At 49.5% G+C, this 20,804-nt stretch overlaps 1 protein-coding gene across 1 annotated transcript; it reads right to left on the minus strand.

The window, feature by feature from the left end:
* Positions 1-17,984: 17,984 nt before the first annotated feature.
* On the minus strand, positions 17,985-20,548 carry EIF1 (eukaryotic translation initiation factor 1). The gene is made up of 4 exons (XM_003482982.5): positions 20,370-20,548; positions 19,498-19,661; positions 19,256-19,357; positions 17,985-18,829 (listed from the first exon to the last, which is right to left on the minus strand). Exons 1-4 carry the CDS (start codon positions 20,398-20,400, stop codon positions 18,785-18,787), a joined length of 342 nt encoding a protein of 113 aa, XP_003483030.1. The 5' UTR covers positions 20,401-20,548; the 3' UTR covers positions 17,985-18,784.
* Between the last annotated feature and the right edge of the window lie 256 nt (positions 20,549-20,804).

The raw sequence follows: 20,804 nt of genomic DNA on the forward strand, positions 1-20,804 counted from the left end.
TTCCATAAAAAAACAATACAACTTAAAATGGTTAGCAAAGGAGTTCCCACTGTGGCGCAACGGGATTGGCAGCGTCTCTGCAGCACCAGGAAGCAGGTTTGCTCCCTGGCTGTGTGCGGGAGGGGGTTAAAGGATCTGGTGTTGCTGCACCTGTGCAGCTGTGGCTCAGATCTGATCCCTGGCTGGGGAACTCCATATGCCACAGGGCAACCAAAAAGAAAAAGAAAAAAAAAAATGGTTAGCAAAGACACCTAAAGCCTTTGCCTGAAAGTACCAGAGAAGCAAGCAGTCCGTTTGGTTGCCTTTTTTGATAAACTGCTGCCTCGGCCTGGTTTGGATGGATGTAACAAGCTTGAGGCTGTTTGTGATTTTTTTCACGGTTGGGACTAGACATTTTGCTCCTCTTCCTGAGTCATCAGGCCCCTTCCTTGTCTGGGGGAGTTTTAATGCCCCTTGGGTCCTGCATAAGGGGCTGTGATACCCACGCGCTCAGCCAGCCTTGCCGAGAAGGAACAGGTGATGAAAGAAGCAGGCTGTGAGGTGTCCATGGCAACCAGGGGCCGAATGTTCTGGTGAATAACCACTCTCATCTGGAGCAGGACTCAGTGACTCAGCAGACGGAACAGATGAAAATGACAAAAACGGGGGCAGGCATTGTTGAGAATTCATTGACTCCCAGAATCTCAGAGACGGAAGGGATTTTGAGGGGGTTTGGGAGAAAGGGTTTGGTGGGGGGAACAGCTCTGTTCACATCCTAGGGGAATAGAGACGTTTGCGTTGCTGTGGCAACGGGAAATTATAAGCTTTCAGCAGAGCCCTGGTTGGACCAGGGCCCCAGACTTGATTTCTGCTGGGGAGGGGGTCGCGCTCCCTTGGCTGTTCTTCTGCAGGCTGACTGCGGGAGGGGGGCGCTGAGTGCACCACGTAGCACGCCTACTCAGAAGGCGATGGTGCGGGCTGCTGCTTGTGGGCGCTGGTGGGCATGTGGCGGGGGCACAGTCGAAGAGACAGTGTGTTCTCCTCACAAGGAACCTCGTCTGATGGCCAAGGCGGGGAGGGGTTCCTGGTCCTGCCCCTTTCCCGCTGTTGGGTTTGGACTCATCGCTCCCACCCTCTGAGCTGTTTTCTCCCCCAGGAAATGAAGGAGGTAACTTGGGCATCCTTGTGGAGAGGATGTAGAGAAAACACTGCCTGCAGGGCCCAGAGCATCGGGGCATCTGATTGGTTTGCGTCTTCTTCCTTTATCTCTGGGCCTTAGTCAGCCTCCTCTGTGAAATGGGAATCATGCATTTCTAGGGTCATGGTGAAGAGAGAATGTGACAAAATTTATGCATGTGCTTTGCATCCACAGGGGCGCTTCTTCTCCACCAAGACTTAAGGAACACAACTCCCTAAAAAGCATTGTTTGTGAATCCAAGGTCTGCCCTCCTGCTGGCCATGACCCAGAAGGACACCTGCCCTCTGTTTCTATTGAAAGAGACAGCAGAGGAATTCTTGTTGTGGCTCCGGGGTTAACGAGCCTGACTAGTATCCATGAGGTTGTGGGTTGGATCCCTGGCTGCGCTCAGTGGGTTAAGGATCTGGTGTTGCCATGAACTGTGGGGTGGGTCGCAGATGCGGCTCGGATTCCATGTTGCTGTGGCTCTGGTGTAGGCCAGCAGTTGTAGCTCCAATTCAATCTCCAGCCTGGGAACCTCCGTATCTCGCGAGTGTAGCCCTAAAAAAGACAAAAGACAAAAACAAAACAAAAACCAAAAAGAAAAAAAGAAAGAAGTGGCAGAGATGGAGGCAGAGGTTGGTGTCTACTGGTGTGCAGAGAGTTTTGGAACTGGCAGGGCCAGGGTTGGATCCTGGCTCCAACACTTTGACTCTCTGGGTGACCCGAAAAAATCCAGTTTCTAGGTCTCCTAAGGTGAAGAGCAGACCCTGGACCGCAGGGCCCAGGCTCTTCCTGCTGCCTGTGGACCCTGCCTGGGTCCTCACCGCAAGGACCACGCTGAGGGCCAGCACTGCTAAGCCCTTTGCGTGAATGAATGCATTTGGTCTTCACCATGATCTCAACATAAGTGCTAGCACGTCCCCATTCTACAGATGAAGAAACTGAGGCTCAGACAGGAGAGGCAATCCCTTCCTGCTCTGAGTGTTCACAACCAAGGTGAGTTGGGCCTGACACTCAGGTCTCTCTCCTCCGAGTTCTGGGCTATTTCTCCTCCCAGTGGGGGTGTGGTGGGCAGGAAAATGCTCCCCCAAAGAGGCCCACACCTCAATCCCTGAGACCTGTGAGGATGTGACATTGCATGGCTAAAGAGGCATTGCAGGAGGGGAGGGAGGGGTGGGCTGGGGGTTTGGGACTGACCTATGCACACTGAGGTATATGGAATGATTGGTCAATGGGGACCTGCTATATAGCCAGAGAACTCTACCCAACAGTCTGTGATAATCTATGTAGGAAAAGAATCTGAAAGAGGAGTTCCCGTCGTGGCGCAGTGGTTAACGAATCCAACTAGGAACCATGAGGTTGTGGGTTCGATCCCTGACCTTGCTCAGTGGGTTGAGGATCCGGCGTTGCTATGAGCTGTGGTGTAGGTTGCAGACTCGGCTTGGGTCCCGCGTTGCTGTGGCTCTGGGGTAGGTTGGCGGCTACAGCTCCGATTAGACCCCTAGCCTGGGAACCTCTCCATATGCCACAGAAACGGCCCTAGAAAGACAAAAAAAAAAAAAAAAAAAAAAAAAAAAATCTGAAAGTGAATGGACATGTGTACATGTATAACTGTCACTTTGTTGTGCAGCATATATGTTCACAACCTTGTAAATCAACTCGACTTCAGTAAAACTTAAAAAAAAATAGGCGTCATACATGTGATTAAATTTACAGACTTTTTTTTTAGCCTCACCGGTGCGTTGTGGAATTTCCTAGGCTAGAGATCGAACCCACGCCACCGCCGTGACAGTGCTGGATCCTTAACCCATGGGTCACCAGGGAACTTCTGGCTACAGACTTTTTGCTTTGTTTTGCTTTTTAGGGCTGCACATGCGGCATATGGAGGTTCCCAGGCTAGGGGTGGAATTGGAGCTGCAGCCACTGGCTTACGCCACAGCCACAGCAGATCCGAGCCACATCTGTGAATTACACCACAACTAAGGGCAACACCGGATCCTTAGCCACTGAGCGAGGTCAGAGATCAAATCCGCATCCTCATGCTTCCCAGTTGGACTGTTTCCACTGCGCCACAACCAGAACTCCTCTTCTGCATTTTCGCTCCAGTTGTGGAGCATGTGCTGTAAACTGGGGTTTGGAGGGGCCCCTAGGGAAAAGAGGCTTTTGTCGGTTCAGATTTTGGGGGAGGGGGGCACACACACAATAAACAAGAATGATGGTTCTCCATCAAGGGGAGAAGGTCCCCTGGGGAGGGAAACCTACCAGGGACTCTGCACACCCGACCACCCTCCTGCCTGCCGGGACCGGCCTTGGGCAACCTCTGATGAGCGCTGTTCCGAGAGGCAGTGTCTAATTGGTTATTGATAGCGGAAAAGGCAGAGCTTGACAATGACTCAGTCACCCCACCCCAGGCAACAGGGCCTTGGAGGGTGTGAAGGTGCCGGGACAAACACCTGGGTGGACAGTGATACAAATGGGCATCTACCGTCCCTCCCAGGATGGGGAGGGGACATGGGTTCATGACTTCTGGCCTCACCTGTTGTCTGAGGGTCTCCCAGAGCCAAGAGAACAGCCCTCACGATGCCCTCCGGCTGGAGAGGCTACCCACAAACCTGGGGGGCCAGGTGGCAGCCCTAGTGGCCGCGAGGAGAGAGACCAGCCTCTGCCTTCTCTCCCTGGCCCTGTCCTCTCACCGTCTCATCTGATGCCCACCTGGACCGGTACCGCTCTCAGCCTACACTTCACATTAGGATCATCGGGGGAGCTCCAAACCCCTCCCCCAGGCCCGGCCACACCCCAGTCCTCACGCATCAGAAGCTGGGGGAAGTCTTTTGTGTATGAAAAAGAACAAGCAGGGAGTTCCCATGGTGTCTCAGCGGATTAAAGACCCAACATTGCCTCTGTAAGGATGTGGATTTGATCCCTGGCCTCGATCAGTGGGTTAAGGATCTGGCGTTGCCACAAGCTGCAGCGTCGATCACAAAGGTAGCTCAGATCCGGTGTGGCTGTGACCGTGGCATAGGTGGCAGCTGACACTCCCATTCAACCCCTAGCCCAGGCACTTTGATATGTGGCAGGGGCTGCTGTTAAAACAACGACAACAGGGAGTTCCTGACGTGGCTCAGTGGTTAACGAATCCGACTAGGAACCATGAGGTTGCAGGTTTGATCCCTGGCCTCGCTCAGCGGGTTAAATCCGGCGTTGCCACGAGCTGTGGTGTAGGTCACAGATATGGCTTGGATCCTGAGTTGCTGTGGCTGTGGTGTAGGCTGGCGGCTACAGCTCTGAGTAGACCCCTAGCCTGGGAACCTCCATATGCCATGGGTGCGGCCCTAGAAAAGGGGGAAAAAAAAAAAGTCTAAAACAACGACAACAACAACAGAGCCCTCCTGATCTGTAATCCCAGCTTTGGTGCTTCCCGAGGGCGACCTAAGGCGAGTCACCTGCCCCTAATGAAGGTGGTTAGGGTTAAAGGAGAGGCCTGGAGGGTTCACTTGGTCTCTGACACACGCTAAGTTCTAAGTGAGAGCCTGCTATTATTATTGATGCCTTAATTTCCACAGCCTTTTTTTTTTTTAATTTTTATTTGTTTTGTCTTTTTTGCCATTTCTTGGGCCGCTCCTGCGGCATATGGAGGTTCCCAGGCTAGGGGTTGAATTGGAGCTGTAGCCACCAGCCTACACCAGAGCCACAGCAACGTGGGATCTGAGCCGTGTCTGCAACCTACACCACAGCTCACGGCAACACCGGATCCTTAACCCACTGAGCAAGGCCAGGGATCGAACGTGCAACCTCATGGTTCCTAGTCGGATTCTTTAACCACTGAGCCATGACGGCAACTCCCATTTCCACAGCCTTATCTGCAGTGCTGTGGCATCTGGCTGACTTCTAGAACATTTTCCCCTTCTTGGCTTATTTTCCTCTCCCCTCTTCCCTGCAATAGTCCCGAGCCCTCTGCTGTGGGTTAGCGCCTTCTCCTCTGTGCAGGCCTCACACTAACTCCTCAGCTCTACCCACCTTCTGCCTCCCACAGCCTGGTCACACCCTGGCCTCCACTCTGGGGCCTGTTTTGCCTCCTATATCTTAACAAGAAGGCCTCCCACTGCTGAATGATACATTATCTCACTTACCACTCAAAATCAAGCCCAGAACCCTGTTTTCAGGCTGTCAAAACCCATCGAATGCATTTTTGTCAAAATCCCTTGATGCATACTTAGAATTAGTGCATTCCATTGTAAGTAAATTTTATTAAAAAAAACTGTAACGGAGTTCCCGTCGTGGCGCAGTGGTTAACGAATCCGACTAGGAACCATGAGGTCGCGGGTTCGGTTCCTGCCCTTGCTCAGTGGGTTAACGATCCGGCGTTGCCGTGAGCTGTGGTGTAGGTTGCAGACGCGGCTCGGATCCCGCGTTGCTGTGGCTCTGGCGTAGGCCAGTGGCTACAGCTCCGATTCAACCCCTAGCCTGGGAACCTCCATATGCCGCGGAAGCGGCCCAAGAGATAGCAACAACAACAACAATAACAACAACAACAAAAGACAAAAAAAAAAACCAACAAAAAAAAACACCCCCCCCAAAAAAAAAAACAAAAAAAACCCCAAAAAACCCCACGGAGTTCCCTGCTGCTGACCAAGTTAAGGATCCAGCATTGTTACTGGTGTGGCTTGGGTTGCTGCTGTGGTGCAGGTTTGATCCCTGGCCCGGGAACTTCTGCCTGCCGCCAGTGTGGCCAAAATAAATAAATAAATAAAGGACAGTAGAATATAAACTATAGACTCTGGGAGTTTCCATTGTGGCTCAGTGGTAAAAAGCCAGACTAGTACCCATGAGGATGCGGGCTTGATCTTTGGCCTTGCTGAGTGGGTTAAGGATCCAGCGTTGCTGGGAGCTGTGGTATAGTTCGCAGATGTGCCTCTGATCCCGAGCTGCTGTAGCTGGGGTGTAGACTGGCAGCTAAAGCTCCAATTCAACACCTGGCCTGGGAACTTCCGCATGTGGCAGATGCAAACCCCCCCCCCAAAAAAAAGGAAACAAAAAGGAAAAAAAATTACAGACTCTAGGTGATGGGCATATGTGATAGGCATCACATTAAATTTCAACTCTTCTGTGTGTCTGAACATTTTTTACAATAAAATATTAGAAAGTGCTTTGTTTAGCAATGTCAGATAGTGGTTTTAAGTGGGAAAATAATTCTCTCTCTTTTTTTTTTTTTTTGTCTTTTTAGGGCAACACCCGCAGCATATGGAGGTTCCCAGGTTAGGAGTCTAACTGGGGCTGTAGCCGCTGGTCTGCACCACAGCTCACGGCAAGGCTGGATCCTCAACCCACTGCCAGGGATCGAACCCGCAACCTCATGGTTCCTTGTCAGATGCATTTCCGCTGCACCATGATGGGAACTCCCGGAAGCTAATTCTAAAACACCTATGTGAGAGGACGCTTTACTCAGGTGCACTGTAGAGAGCATCAGCCAGGTTGAGTTACTTGCCCCAGGCCCTGCAGGGAGGAGGTAAGGAGGCTGAGCTGTGAACCAGGTCTGTCTTCCTGGCCTCTGCATGCTGCTGCCTCTCCTTGCCCACAGCCTCCTGTCCCACCCCGGCTGCTGAACCTCAGCTCCTGCTGAATCTACCTTTGCTGTGACCTTCAGTCCTTCCTTCATCTGGGTCCTCACACCTGACCGACCCCTCCTGTCTCACTTTCCTTCCTCCCCAGCCTGGGCAACGCAGTTTGTCAATTCAAGTTGTGTGTTGGTGCATCTGGATGGCTGCCCTTGTCCTGCTTCAGAACCTGTCAGGCTGGTCCCCAGTTCCCCTGGCAGAGGGTGCCACCACCCCTTCCTTAAAAGAGGAAAGTTCCCAGAAGTGACTGGTTGATTCGATGGCAGATTAATACTCCGCAGCTGGGCTGTTGCCTGGCAACCTTGTAAATGGCCTCAGCCTTCACTCTCAAGGTGATTTGACCTCAGCCCCTTCTCTCCATCGTGACCAAGTTTGTCTGAGTCCACCATCCATCCTTTTCTCCTTTCTGCCATCCCTGGAGGGTGCATAGTCCTGTTCAAGGTCAAACCTTCGACCAGGGTCCTTCATCCCAGACTCTCCTGCCTGCTTAGGGACTTTGTGCCTTCACTTTTTCATTCATTCAACAGACATTTTCTAAGTGCTCCTTTTGTGCCAGACACTGACCCTGGCCACATAATGTTGATCAAGGTCTTGCCAGCATTGGTGAAAGGATAAATTATCGGCTTCTAAGTAGAGTAAAATCAAATCTCAAACTCAACGCAGTGATGTGCCCAGGTCATATGGCTCATGGGTTGAGACTTGAACTTAGGCTGTTTGATTTCATAAGCGTTAAAAAAAAGTCTTGGAGTTCCCGTCGTGGCTCAATGGAAATGAACTGGACTAGCACTCATGAGGACGCAGGTTTGATCTCTGGCCTCGATCAATGGGTAAAGGATCTGGCATTGCCTCGAGCTGTGGTGTAGGTTGCAGATGCGGCTCAGATTTGGTGTGGCCGTGGCTGTGGTGCAGGCCAGTAGCTACAGCTCCAATTCGACCCCTAGCCTGGGAACCTCCATATGCCTCGGGTGTGGCCCTAAAAAGACAAAAAAATAAAAAGTCTTGTCAGAGTTCCCCGGTGGCTTGGTGGTTAAGGATCTGGCGGTTGTCACTGCTGTGGCTCGGGTTTGATCCCTGGTCTGAGAACTTCTGCATGGCATGGGGCTGGCCAAAAAACAAAAGTCTCTTCTGGCTGCTTTCCTCATCTTTGCATGCTGATCTTTTCCTTCCCTTCACTCCATTATCTACTGAGTGGGGTTGGTAGGAGGGACAGATGGGGGGGCTACGGAGAAATGGGAAGAGGTTTTGATGGCTGATGGTACCTTCGGCCTTACTCAACTATTGTGAAAACCTATCTCAGGGAATGGAGCAGGGGCGGTACCTTTCTTCAGGCTTTACTGAAGTTCTCCTGCGTTTATAAACTCATCTCATTCGAAACTATCCCTGGCAGAGGGTAGAGGACCTTTCCAGCCACCAGCCAATGCAGTGTAAGGCCATGTGGCAAGGGCAAAAGCCCTGCTCATAGTCTGCCACCCAGACAGCTTTGAAAGGATGTAGTTTATTTATTTATTTCTTGGCCACGCCCATGGAAATTCCCGGGCCAGGGATTGAACCTGCAACACAGCGGTGACAACACTAGATCCTTAACCCACTGAGCCATCTGGGAACTCCTGAAAAAATACAATTTTAAAAATACATATAGCCTTTGGGACTGGCATATGCACACTGAGATATATGGGAAGATGGGCCAGTGGGGACCTGCTGTATAGGACAGGGGACTCTACCCAATATTCTGTGATAATCTATGTGGGAAAAGAATCTGGACGAGAGGCGTTCCTGTCCTGGCTCAGCGGGTTAAGACCCAAGATAGTGTCTGTGAAGATGCAGATGCGATCTCTGGCCTTGCTCAGTGGGTTAAGGATCCAACATTGCCACAAGCTGTGGTATAGGTCACAGATTCGGCTCGGAACCCGAGATGCTGTGGCTGTGGTGTAGAAGAAGAAGAAGAAGCCAGCAGCTACTTCTCTGATTGGACCTCTAGCCTGGGAACTTCGTTATGCAGCAGGTATGGCCCTAAAAAGAAAAAAAAAAAAGAATCTGAAAGAGAAAGGATGTGTGTACACATATAACTGAATCACTTTGTTGTACAGCAGAAATTATCACAATGTTGTAAATCAATATATTTTAACAAAACTTTAAAAAACGAAAAATGCATAGAACTGATTTATTGAGATACAGCTCACCTATCATATTGTTCTTTTTTTTTTTTTTTTTTTTTTTTTTTTTTTTGTCTTTTCTAGGGCTGCACCCACGGCATATGGAGGTTCCCAGGCTAGGGGTCAAACTGGAGCTGCAGCTGCAGGCCTACACCAGAGCCATGGCAATGCTGGATCCTTAACCCACTGAGCGAGGCCAGGGATGGAACCTGCAACCTCATGGTTCCTAGTCAGATTCATTAAGCACTTGAGCCACAACAGGAACTCCCTATCATACAGTTCTTTATTTTATTTTATTTATTTTTTTGTCTTTTTAGGGCCACACCCACAGCATATGGAAGTTCCCACGCTAGGGGTCAAATAGGAGCTGTAGCTGCCAGCCTACACCACAGCCCACCGCAACACCGAATCCTAACCCACTGAGCGAGGCAAGGGACAGAACCTGCAACCTCATGGATGCTAGTTGTGTTCGTTAACCCTCCGAGCCACGACGGGAACTCCCCATAGGGGCTGTAGACCGGCAGCTGTAGCTCCGATTGGACCCCTAGTCTGGGAACCTCCATGTGCCACAGGTGTGGCCCTAAAAAAAAAAAAAAAAAAAAAAAAAAGACAAAGACTACAGTCCAGTGGCTTTCAGGAGACTCACGGAGTTGTACAACTCTTACCATTATCTAATCCCGGAACATTTTCATCACCCCAAGAGGAAACCTCAGGCCTCCTTCCCCTGGCTACCACTAATCGACTTTCTGTCTCCGGTCATTTCATCTAAGTGGGATTGTACAAAATGTGGCCTTCAGTGTCTGGCTTCTTTCACTTAGCATCATGTTTCCAAGATGTACTCATGTTGCAGCACGTATCATTCCTTTTTTTGCCAAACAATATTCCATTGTGTGGATATACTACATTTTATTTATTTACTTTTATTGATTTATTTTTTTTGCCACACCCATGGCCTCTGGAAATTCCTGGGCCAGGGATAGAATCGGAGCCCCAACTTCGACCTATGCCCCAGCTGTGGCAATGCCAGATCCTTGATCTGCTGTGCCAAAGCGGGAACTCCTGTATTCTATTTATTCATTCATCAGTTGACACGCTCAAACGGCCCTTTGGATTGTTTGCAACTTTCTGGATCTTATGAATAATGCTGTTACGAACTTTTTTTTTTTTTTTTTCTTTGCTTTGCTTTTTAGGGCCTCATCCACAGCATATGGAAATTCCCAAGCTAGGGGTTGAATCAGAACTGTAGCTACTGGCGTATACCACAGTCACAGCAACTCAGGATCCGAGCCCAGTCTGCAACCTACACCACAGCTCACGGAAACGCCAAGTCCTTAACCCACTGAGTGAGGCCAGGGATTGAACCCGCGGCCTCATGGTTCCTAGTCGGATTCATTTCCGCTGCACCACAATGGGAACTCCCAGGAGAGGCTCGCTTTTTCTGCTCTCTTTTTCTCCATAGCACTTTTCACCATCCGGACAAGTACATAATTCTTTTGTTTGATTTTGTTTGTCTTCCTCTACTAGAACATAAACTCCACGCGGGCAGGGATCTTGGTTTGGTGCCATACCCCCAGGGCCTCAAAGAGTATCTGGCACCTACTAGGTGCTGAATCAATGTTTACGGAACGAAGGAACGAATGGTTCATGGCTTGAGAAATTTAAAACTAGGGAGTTCCTGTTGTGGCTCAGCTGGTTAAGAACCTGACATACTGTCCGTGAGGATGCAGGTTTGATCCCTGGCCTCGCCCAGTGGGTTAAGGATCTGGCATTTCCACAAGCTGTGGCGTAGATTGCAGATGCGGCTTGGACCCGTGGTTGCTGTGGCTGTGGCTGCAGCTCTGATTTGACCCCTAGCTCAGGAGCTTCCATATGATGCAAGTGCTGCTGTAAAAATAAAAAAATGAAATAAAATAAAATGAGCAGAGTCACCGTAATTTGGTAGAGCAGGAGGGGGGAAATCAGTGGGTCTCAAAAAGGAGATATGATCTTGCTGCCAGGGGCATTTGGCAATGTCTGGAGATAATTCCAGTTGTTTAGGGTGGGTGAGGGGAGGAGTTTACGGGCATCTAATTCCTAGAGGTCAGAGATACTGCTAGACATTCTGTGATACACAGGATGGCCTCCTTCCTCCCCCTGCCCCAACTATCTTGCCCCCATAACTACTTGGCTGGGAAACCCTAGGTTACGTGAGCCCACTGAGAACTGTCATAAACCTAGGAAAGCTTTCCAGAGTCACCCATGTCCTGCGTCCAGCAGCAAAGCTTCTGAGATCACTCTCAGCGAGTCTCAACTTTTTTGGAGTCAATAATCCTTTTCCCTCTCATATCAAGAATCTTAGTGGTTGTGGCTCAGTGGTCAACAATCCGACTAGGAACCATGAGGTTGCAGGTTCAATCCCTGGCCTTGCTCAGTGGGTTAAGGATTCCGAGTTGCCATGAGCTGTGGTGTAGGCCGCAGACGCGGCTCAGGTCCCCCATTGCTGTGGCTGTGGTGTAGGCTGGCGGCTATAGCTCCAATTAGACCCCTAGCCTGGGAACCTCTATATGCCACAGGAGCAGCCCTAGAAAAGGCAAAAAGACGAAAAAAAAAAAAAAGAAGAAGAAAGAAAAAAAAATAAACGCGAGATTATTTCATTATGTTTTTTTTTTGTCTTTGCTATTTCTTGGGCCGCTCCTGCGGCATATGGAGGTTCCCAAGCTAGGGGTCGAATCAGAGCTGTAGCCACCAGCCTACACCAGAGCCACAGCAACGCGGGATCCGAGCCGCGTCTGCAACCTACACCACAGCTCACAGCAACGCCGGATCGTTAACCCACTGAACAAGGGCAGGGACCGAACCCTCAACCTCATGGTTCCTGGTCGGATTCGTTAACCACTGCGCCACGACGGGAACGCCTCATTATGTATTTTTTAAAAGTCCCTTGGGATTGTCTTTTGTTTGTTATAACCTTTGTATTATTTTTCCTAGAGGACGATATAAGAAAATTTTAGGAGACTTAGGCAAGTACATTGCAAATAGCACACAAGAAATGTGGACTGTCTTTGGCCCTAATAAATGAAAAGCCAGATTTGATAGAACCACCACTGCATTTTCTCCTGCACCCTTAATCAGATGAGACCTGCAGGTCTGGGGGGGTTGATGGTGGTGAGTGGGGAGATCACCATCACTCAAGCCCCCCCCCCCCCACAAGGTTTCTGGCCTGAGGCTCTCAGGGCTGAGCTGGGCTTGGTACCACCCAAGAGTTGCCCAGTGGATTGGCTGGGAAACCCTAGGTTACATGAGCCCACCGAGGGCTTTCTGTACCTCTTGGCTGATGCCATGCTACTAATCGGTCCATATTCAGCTCCTGATTGCTTGCTTTCCACTCTTCCACTGTGTTTTTGTGCATTTCAATGCAGTTCTAAAACTGTAATGGAGGAGTTCCTGCTGTGGCGTGGGATCGGTGGCATCTCTGCAGTGCCAGGATGCAGGTTTGATCCCCAGCCTGGCACAGTGTGTTAAAGGATCTGCGGCGTAGGTCGCAATGGCTATTAGGATCCGACCCCCCCCCCCCCAGGAACGCTGCACACCGCAGGGCGGCCAAAAGAGAAACAAAACAAAACACAAAAACCTGTAATGGAAAATGCACGTATACAAAATTTAAAGTCATAATGTTACCACCTTTCTTTAACCAGCTTGCGGGTCCCTCAATGAGATCTGCTAACTTTATGATTCAAACTGATGCTTCTCAAACTTTGTCAATGAAGATTTTTAAAATGAAGATTGATTTAGTAAATCTGGGGTGGGGCTTGAAATCCGCACGTCTAACAGGCTCCTAGATGATGCTGAGCTTCGGGTCCTTAGTTCTGCTTGGCGGTGGACCATGGAACCTAGGTAAGCGGCAGTCCCCCTGCACCCAACCTGCTCCTCTTGTTTGTTTTCTATTGTTTCACAGAAATGGAGTGAGAATCAATAACTTGACACACGTAGAATGACTGTCATGTTTATGCTCCCAAGTTAACATTTTTCAACCTCTGTGTTCCCAGTGCTTCCTGTGTTCAATCAATTGTCCATTCTGGGAATGCATTAACCATAAAGGACTAGGATTAAAGACAATTTAAACCACGCAACAATCTGGATGGCTGTGACTGGATGATGGCTGGTGATAGTGGCTGTGGAGCGAGCGAGTCATGCATGAAAAGTCAGGACTCAGAAGAGTCATGCTTCTGGGTCTTGGAGTCTGGCTGCTGGGTGAGCGGCTTCTGACCAACACGCACCCAGTTTTGGACTTATTTTTAAATGTTTTAGGTAGTTATTAATTCTAAAAAATCGATGTTGAAATAGGCACTGTTACTGTATGTAATTTTGTGCCTGGAAAACCTTTGATAATCACTGGGGCTTTGCAAGCCTCAGAAGGAAATCACAGACCCATGATTCTTAACTGCTTTGGGTAGTGGGCTCTTTTAAGAATCTAATAAAAGCTATGGACAGTCTCAAAGAAAACGCACACACATACATTATACACGAAATCTCACAAAGTCTCAGGGGTTGCTTTCTCAAATACTGGTAACCACGTTCGGGCCCATAGTCAGCCCTTTTTCAACCATCTTAAATACAGTACTCTTTCTAAATTTTTTTTTTTTTTGCTTTTTTCTTTTTAGGGCTGTACCTGCAGCATATGGAAGTTCCCTGGCTAGGGGCTGAATTGGAGCTGCAGCTGCTGGCCTACGCCACAATCACGGCAATGATGGATCCTTAACCCACTGAGAGAGACCAGGGATGGAACCCGCATCCTCACAGGCACTATTTTGGGTTCTTAGCCCACTGAGCCACAATGGGAACTCCTTAAATACAGTACTCTTTTTTTTTTTTTTTTTGGCTTTTTAGGGCCTCACCCATGGCATATTGAGGTTCCCAGGCTACGGGTCCAATCCGAGCTGTAGCTGCCAGCCTACACCATAACCACAGCAACGTGGGATCTGAGCCGTGTCTGTGACCTACACCACAGCTCACGGTAACGCTGGATCCTTAACCCACTGAGCGAGGCCAGGGATCGAACCTGCATCCTCACGGTTATCAGTGAGATTCGTTTCCGCTGAGCCACACCAGAAATTCCTTCAATACCGTACTCCTGATTACTTTCCCTGAAGTTCAGCTCTGATGGTGCTTCTCTCCTGCTCAAGTTTCCTCAGTAGCTCCCCATTGGTCACACATGTGTTTCCCTAATGGTTTGTGGTTGTCCCATAGGAATTGCCTGATGCTGGTTAAAAAGGCCGGTTCCTGGGCCCCATATCAGAATCTCTGACCCTAAAGGCAGGGCCATTTCCTGGAGTTTGTAGGCCTATAATATCCTCAGAGGTTCCATCACATGGCATACCAAATGAAGAAAATATACCCACAAGCCAAATAAACATACATTTTCTGTAACTTTTTTGGAGCGAGGAAGCAATTCGGTAACATTTTTGTAAAGATATTTAGCCCACAGCATGCAGAAGTTCCCAGGCCAGGAAGTGAACCTGTACCACAGCAGTGATAACACCAGGCCCTTAACCTGCTGAGCCACCAGGGGATTCCCTGAAAAGATATTTATAATAACAATCTAAAGTTTTTTTTTTTTGTTTTAATTTTATGGCTACACACTCAGCATTTGGAAGTTCCTGGGCCAGGGACTGAACCCGAGCCTCTGCAGTTGGATTCTTAACCCACTGTACCATGGAGGGAACTCCCTTACAAATCCAAGTTTTATTCTTTCTCTAGAATCTGTATTACTATAATCATATAAGAATTAGATTGTAGCTATCGACAGTATTACCTTTTATAGTGTTAAACAGTTAATCATGCTGACTTGGACTTTGCAGGGTTTTTTTGTCCTCTTGTTTTCATTCTGACTGCCCCCCCCCGCCCCCCACCATGTGGAAGTTCCTGGGCCAGGGATCAAACTGGTGCCACAGCAGTGACCCAAGTCAATGCAGTAACAATGCATCCTTAACCTACTCTGCCACAAGAGAACTGATTTTGCAATTTTCTGTCAAATTTTGCAGATGACACATGTCCCTTCTTGGACTTTTTTGTAGGCCCTTGAAAAGTAGTTGGGACCTGGGCACTGTTCAGCTAATATCCAGTAAAAACCAAATTGTCCTGGGTGGGGCCCAGAATCTGAATTTTTAACAGGTTCCTCCAAGAAGAGTGCATTTTATGAATATTCACATTGCATTTAAGCGAGTGTCAGGAATTACTAACGCCTCAGATTATTCGCTAACTTTGAAATAATATCTGCTTAGAAGTTAAAAATCAGAAATTCTTTTGTGAGTCTTTTTATGGCTGCACCTGTGGCATATGAATGTTCCCAGGCTAGGGGTGGAATCAGAGCTGCAGCCTACACTGCAGCCACGGCAACCTGGATCCGAGATGCATCTATGAACTACGCCACAACTTGTGGCAACACCAGATCCTTAACCCTCTGGGTGAGGCCCAGGGATCGTACCCACATCCTCATGGATACTAGCCGGGTTCTTAACTTGCTGAGCCACATCTGGAACGCCAAGAAGTTCTTGATTTCAAAGTAATAGTGAAAAGTGAACAGTAAAGTATTTTGACACTGATGCCACAAGGGGGCACCACCCAGGCTAGTAAACAAGGAAGGGAGTCTGGGGGGTCAACTCCAGCGCATCCTGGTCCAAGGTTTGTTCCTGAATGTACTTCCTTCCTTCTTCCCTCCCTCCCTTTCTTTCTTCGTCCTTCTTTTCTCCCTTGCTCCTTTCTTTTCTGCCGGCGCCTGTGCCATGTAGAAGTTCCCTGGTGGGGGATCAAACCTGAGCCACAGCAGCGACCCTGAGCCACAGCCATGACAATGCAGGATCCTTAAACTGCTGAGACACCAAGGGACTCCTTTTTTTGGTCTTCTCCCAATACTGTGTTTCTTTGACCTATTTATAGATTAAAAAACTGACAAGGCTTTAAAGTAGTTTAGCTGACCAGTCTGTGTTTTGTCTTTGTCCCTGTGGCAGAGGGTGGGTAGAGGGGGCAGGGAGACCGAAGGGTGAGACGGAAGGAGGCAGAGAGAAGAAACCAGCGGTGGGAGAGAGGAACTAAAGAGCAGAGAGCTGGGAGCCGGTCTTCTGTGACTCCTGCACACACACATCAAAGTCATGGCTCACGGCTCAGCCTGCCTGGATCCTACACCAACCTTCCACCCAGCCCTCGTTCTCCACTCTTCTCCCCACCTACTTGCTGGCCGAGTTCCCGCTCTCAATCTGTTTACCAAGGGATTGAGTCCCTGCCATGAAATGAATTAAGTCGCTTAGCACTGGCCTGGCCTATCACGAAGACAGCACTGCACTATTTCTGCTCTATGCAGAGTCTTTGTTCCAGCAAATGGGTGCCTCCATCTCAGGGTCTTGACTCCTTTTTGCCCGGAACGCCCTGCTTGGGATGGCACCTCTTTCACAAAGCTCTCTTCTGGCTCTATGGGGTCGGGATGGGGTGGGGGAGATTTCCCAATCCTCGTGAGATCCTACAGCTCTTTGGCTAAGCCAGTGGTAGCTTTGGCCCCTCTCTGCCTTGGTCAGGTCTGTGCTGGTCTCACCCTCCTATCTGGGGTCAGCACCCCCACAACAGGGTGTCTCCTTAGCTAGCCTCTTTGAGCCCCATGATTCCCTGCACACTCCACTGTATATACTAAGCATGCAAACTCTGTAAAATGAACCATTTAGGTCATCTGGTGGAAAGAGCAGTGGAGTCCTGGGTTCTAGACAACGTGCAATCACCCATCATGCTTGGGAATTTCCACATTTTTCTCACCCACCAAATGGAGGCAGTTATGCTTTCTTCTTCAAATTACTTCATCCTGAGATACACCCTAGTCACATCAACTGGCTTGGGATGTTCCCAAAACTCCTGTTATCATGCTCACAAATTGTCTTGGTTAGTTCCACAAACTGGCTCGGTACTGATGTTGCTAGCTTACTATCCCAGAGAAGCAGAGGTCTTTCACAGGCACAGGACCAGACTATCAACCTACAGCATGGGATCTCGCTTAATTCCATGTTCTGATTGTGGTCTTCCCTGGGTTTGGCCTCTAGGTTGTTCTACAAGCTCCTCTAAGCCTGTTTTCCATATCTGATTTTTGGGGAACCTCTGGTGGCCTAGTGGTTAAGGATCCAATGTTGACACTGCTGTGGTGTGGTGTTTCAATCTTTGGCTTTCCACATATCACAGCCAAAAGTAATCTGATCTTTTAAAGTACCATCCAAATGCTTTGAACAATGCCACCACGCTTGGAGCCAAGTTAAGTTCTCCTGCTCATTAACCAAATCAATTTTGCACGATCTTGTGTTACAAGTTTCTCCTTCCCATATTAGATTCTATATTTAGGGCAGTTACCATGGGCTCAGATTTCCATCAGCTTTCTTTCACACTCACTGGTTCCAGGTTGGCCTCTTTAATAGAGGTTGACCTTGACACAAGGGGGTGACCACAGAGGCCAAGTGTTGATTCCTCAGGGCCATTCTCAACAGCCTGAAACCTGCATTTTTGGACCAGTTCATAATCCACATGCTGGCAAAATTTTAATAGAGTGGCCCTAAGAACTTTGATACACTTCACCATTCATTATCCTTTGTAAAGAAAGGGACTCCCAACGTGAAGTTTTGGCTTTGCAAATGCTTCGACTCAAAATTTTTTCTCGAAGACACTTTTGTTTCAGTTTTTCTAGGGGTCTGCCAGATTAGATCAAGCCCAACACTTAAACCTTTTGCCACAGCCCTTAAGACCTTGTTACTGAGTCTCACAAGGGAAAATTCCTCCGCAACCATGAAACTCAAGACAGCAGGCTTGCCAGCTAAGCAGCACCTCCCTTCAGGACACTAATGGGATGACACAGCTCTGGCGGAATTCTTAACCACGCAGTTAACATGTGGTCACCTGGAGGGACAAGCTCCCTGGAGTTTTCTTGCCTAAGAGGCTTAGGGCCCTGTGGAGGAGTTGCAGGCACAGACTGTACCCTCTACTGCCATTTCTGTGGTTCCTCCACGTTTATCAGATTGACTATATATTAAACAGAATCTGCCAAGTCACATGTTTCTGAAAACAAGTTTTATTTAAATAAGGGTTTAAATACATTACATAACATTAAAACTGAAGGGGGAAAAAAACCAACAACACCAAAAACCAGTTTGTTACTTCACATGGCATTGGGCAGCTGTTGCTAGTAAGTTGCAAGCTCTACAGCTACATGAAAGGATACATTGGTTTGTAACTTGTTCCCTTGTCAAAAGTTTAACTCTGATAGTAGGCTGGCCTCACCTTCTATTTGGACATCCATTAACTAGGATACGTCTGGTCAAAAAGACCTTGGTGGCAAGCCAGGTGTCCTATCACCTCTGCTCTAAGCTCTGCCCACCTGGTCACGTTGGAGACTCCAGGGGATCTTTCCCTGATGGCCACAGGCTCCCTCTAGCAGTACAGTTGCCTTACCCCATCCTCCACTCAGCTTCACCGAGGGCTGTTCAGGTGGTGACATTCTCTTAGGGCAGGAAACTCTGGAGAGGGATCGCTGAGGAGCTTCTGGCCAGACATAGCCATCTGTGATCTTGGGGCTCTGGACTTGGCTGAAACATCACCTTATTGCTTTGTTTCAGGCGGGACACTGCCAGGTGCCTACTGCTTGACCTCTGTTTAAATGAGGGACTTCAAGACTAGACAGCATGGCTCTTTTCAGTTTATTGCATGAAGGAGTTACACTAGTCCAAGTTAAAAGCAGACCCCAAATGGTTACATTATACAAGCTGTGAGGTTTTTAAACTTGTGACAAGGGACAGAAGGGAAATTCTACTCATTGCAAGGAAATCCTCACTTAAGCTTCAGTGAGCCAAAAGCACTTAAAACCCATGAACCTTCAGCTGGTCGTCCTTAGCCAGTCCAATCTGCAAAGAAAAAAGGGCAAGTTTTAAAGAGGGGATACAGTTAAAGGCCTCCATTTCTGAGGACAACAATCCTGTCTTCCTGCTTCTATACCACGCAAGAGCAGTCCCAGAGCTATACTTTCAACTCAGGTAACCAATGATTTAATAGGACTTGAGTACTTATGAGCAGTCAACTAGACAGCCTGCTTTAGTAGCTGTAATTTTAAATTGCACCCTCCAAGTAGCTCCATGCAAACAGTAAACCGAAGGCAGACAGATGTGTTTTCCTAAACACACCGTCTCTGAATTTCAAAACTCAACTGCTGTTTGGCTTAGCCTTACGAAACAAATTTCTACATCCCCAGCAGAAAGTTACCAGGCAGGACCTGAGATTAGTTAGCCAGGGCAGAGGCACAAAACGTACTAACAGGAAGTGACTGAACTCACCTCTACAAGGAACTGGCATATGTTCTTGCGCTGGTCACCCTGTAGCTGAATTACTTCTCCATATTCTGGATGCTCAATTACAGTGCCATTGCAGGCAAATTTCTGCAAGGACAACACAGCCAAAACATATTAGGCCAAGCAACAGCTTGAAGGCACGAATACCCTTTCCAAGAAGTAACAATACAGCACCCCCCGTAGGCATGTTAAATACCATTTCCGCAACTTCTCTTTTAAAAGCCTACCTTCTTAAACGCCTTCACTAGTTTCTTTTTATCGTAATCATCAGCGATCCCTTGGACAGTAGTAAGGGTCTTCCTGCCGTTTCTCTGTTGAATTCTTATATGGATATAATCCTCAGTGCCAGCAGGAAGCAGATCATCACCCTTACTTGCATCAGCAAAGGGGTCTGGGCAGAAAGGTCAAGCTCGTTAAGAGAGTTGTGCTGGGAGGCCACTGCCACCCTCCCACGGGATGTCTTGCCCGGTGCAGAACTTGATACTGAAATCGTCACGGCTTAGTCAGATCAGATAAGTCCTTTGTTGGCTCTTCCCGAACAGGTCAATCCGGGACGGCTGCCTTTCCCAGCCCGAGAAAGCCTGGGCCTCTTGCCCCAGGCCCGCCCTTGGGAGCCGATCACGTGTCAGTGAAGCCTAGGCTGGCCGGCAGCGCCCCACCCGGCTGATGCAACCGGCCGGAACCCGAGCTCCGAGGCGGGGCCACACTTCCCGCCCCATTGGAGCCCACGTTTGTCACTTAGGGCTGGCGCCGCCTCTCCCTCCCCGCTCAGTAACAACGGCGGTGACGTAACGGACGTGACGCAGACGTGGAGGGAGGGGCAGGTGTGGCCCGAGGTGGCCCGGGAGCCATTAGTAAATGCGCCACCCGAGACGGCGGGCCCGCCCAAGGGCTGACCTCCCACCCGCTCCTTCCGGTCGCGCGCAGAAACCAACCCAGGGGCCCAGGCCTAGTCGTCCGCGAGCCCGGACATCTTCCCTCCGCCTAAGTTCACAAAAGCCCGGAACCCTTAGCCGCTTTTCGGGCCCTGCCTGCGGGCCCGGAGCGCCCCGCTGCCCTACCCGGGCCTTCCTCCCCCTGGGACCTTTCCAGGACTTACCGAAAGAGTGGAGGTTCTGGATAGCGGACATACGATACGATTCCTTTTCCTCGGTGGAAACGGCCTGCGGAAGGCGGCGGCGGCGGCGGGAGAAGGCGGGCAGGGGGGACGGAGCGTCGGGAAGCGAGGGGGCTCAAGGGGGAGGTTGCTGAGTCCTCGGCGGCGGCTCAGTGACTGGGGCGGAGGGGCGGTGCCTGTATTCACTTATATAGCCGCCCCTATGACGCCAGCGCGCTGCCCTCACGTCTCGGCCCCACCCACGGCGTCGCGCCCTCTACGCCCGGGCGCCACCGTTTCCGATTGGTCCTGGGGCGGGGACGCGGGACCGCGTTTGCGCAGAAACTGTGTGGGAGAGTTGGGAGGGGGAGGGAAAAGTTGGTCGGTCTAGGCGCCTGCGCAACTCTCGAGGACGTTGTCGAGGCTGCGCAGAAAACT

The sequence above is a fragment of the Sus scrofa genome, chromosome 12 (genome assembly GCF_054392235.1).
Source record: "Sus scrofa isolate SSC_HxYL_T2T_F1_AM1 chromosome 12, Sscrofa_HxYL_maternal_Yorkshire_Landrace_v2.0, whole genome shotgun sequence".
Lineage (NCBI taxonomy): Eukaryota > Metazoa > Chordata > Mammalia > Artiodactyla > Suidae > Sus > Sus scrofa.

Coding starts and splice junctions, on each gene's coding strand:
- EIF1 (XM_003482982.5), bottom strand. CDS start 20,400: ATGTCCGCTATCCAGAACCTCCACTCTTTCG. Junction 19,662..20,369: donor CCAGAACCTCCACTCTTTCG/GTAAGTCCTGGA, acceptor CTTTCTGCCCAG/ACCCCTTTGCTGATGCAAGT. Junction 18,830..19,255: donor TATGCCAGTTCCTTGTAGAG/GTGAGTTCAGTC, acceptor TTTTCTTTGCAG/ATTGGACTGGCTAAGGACGA.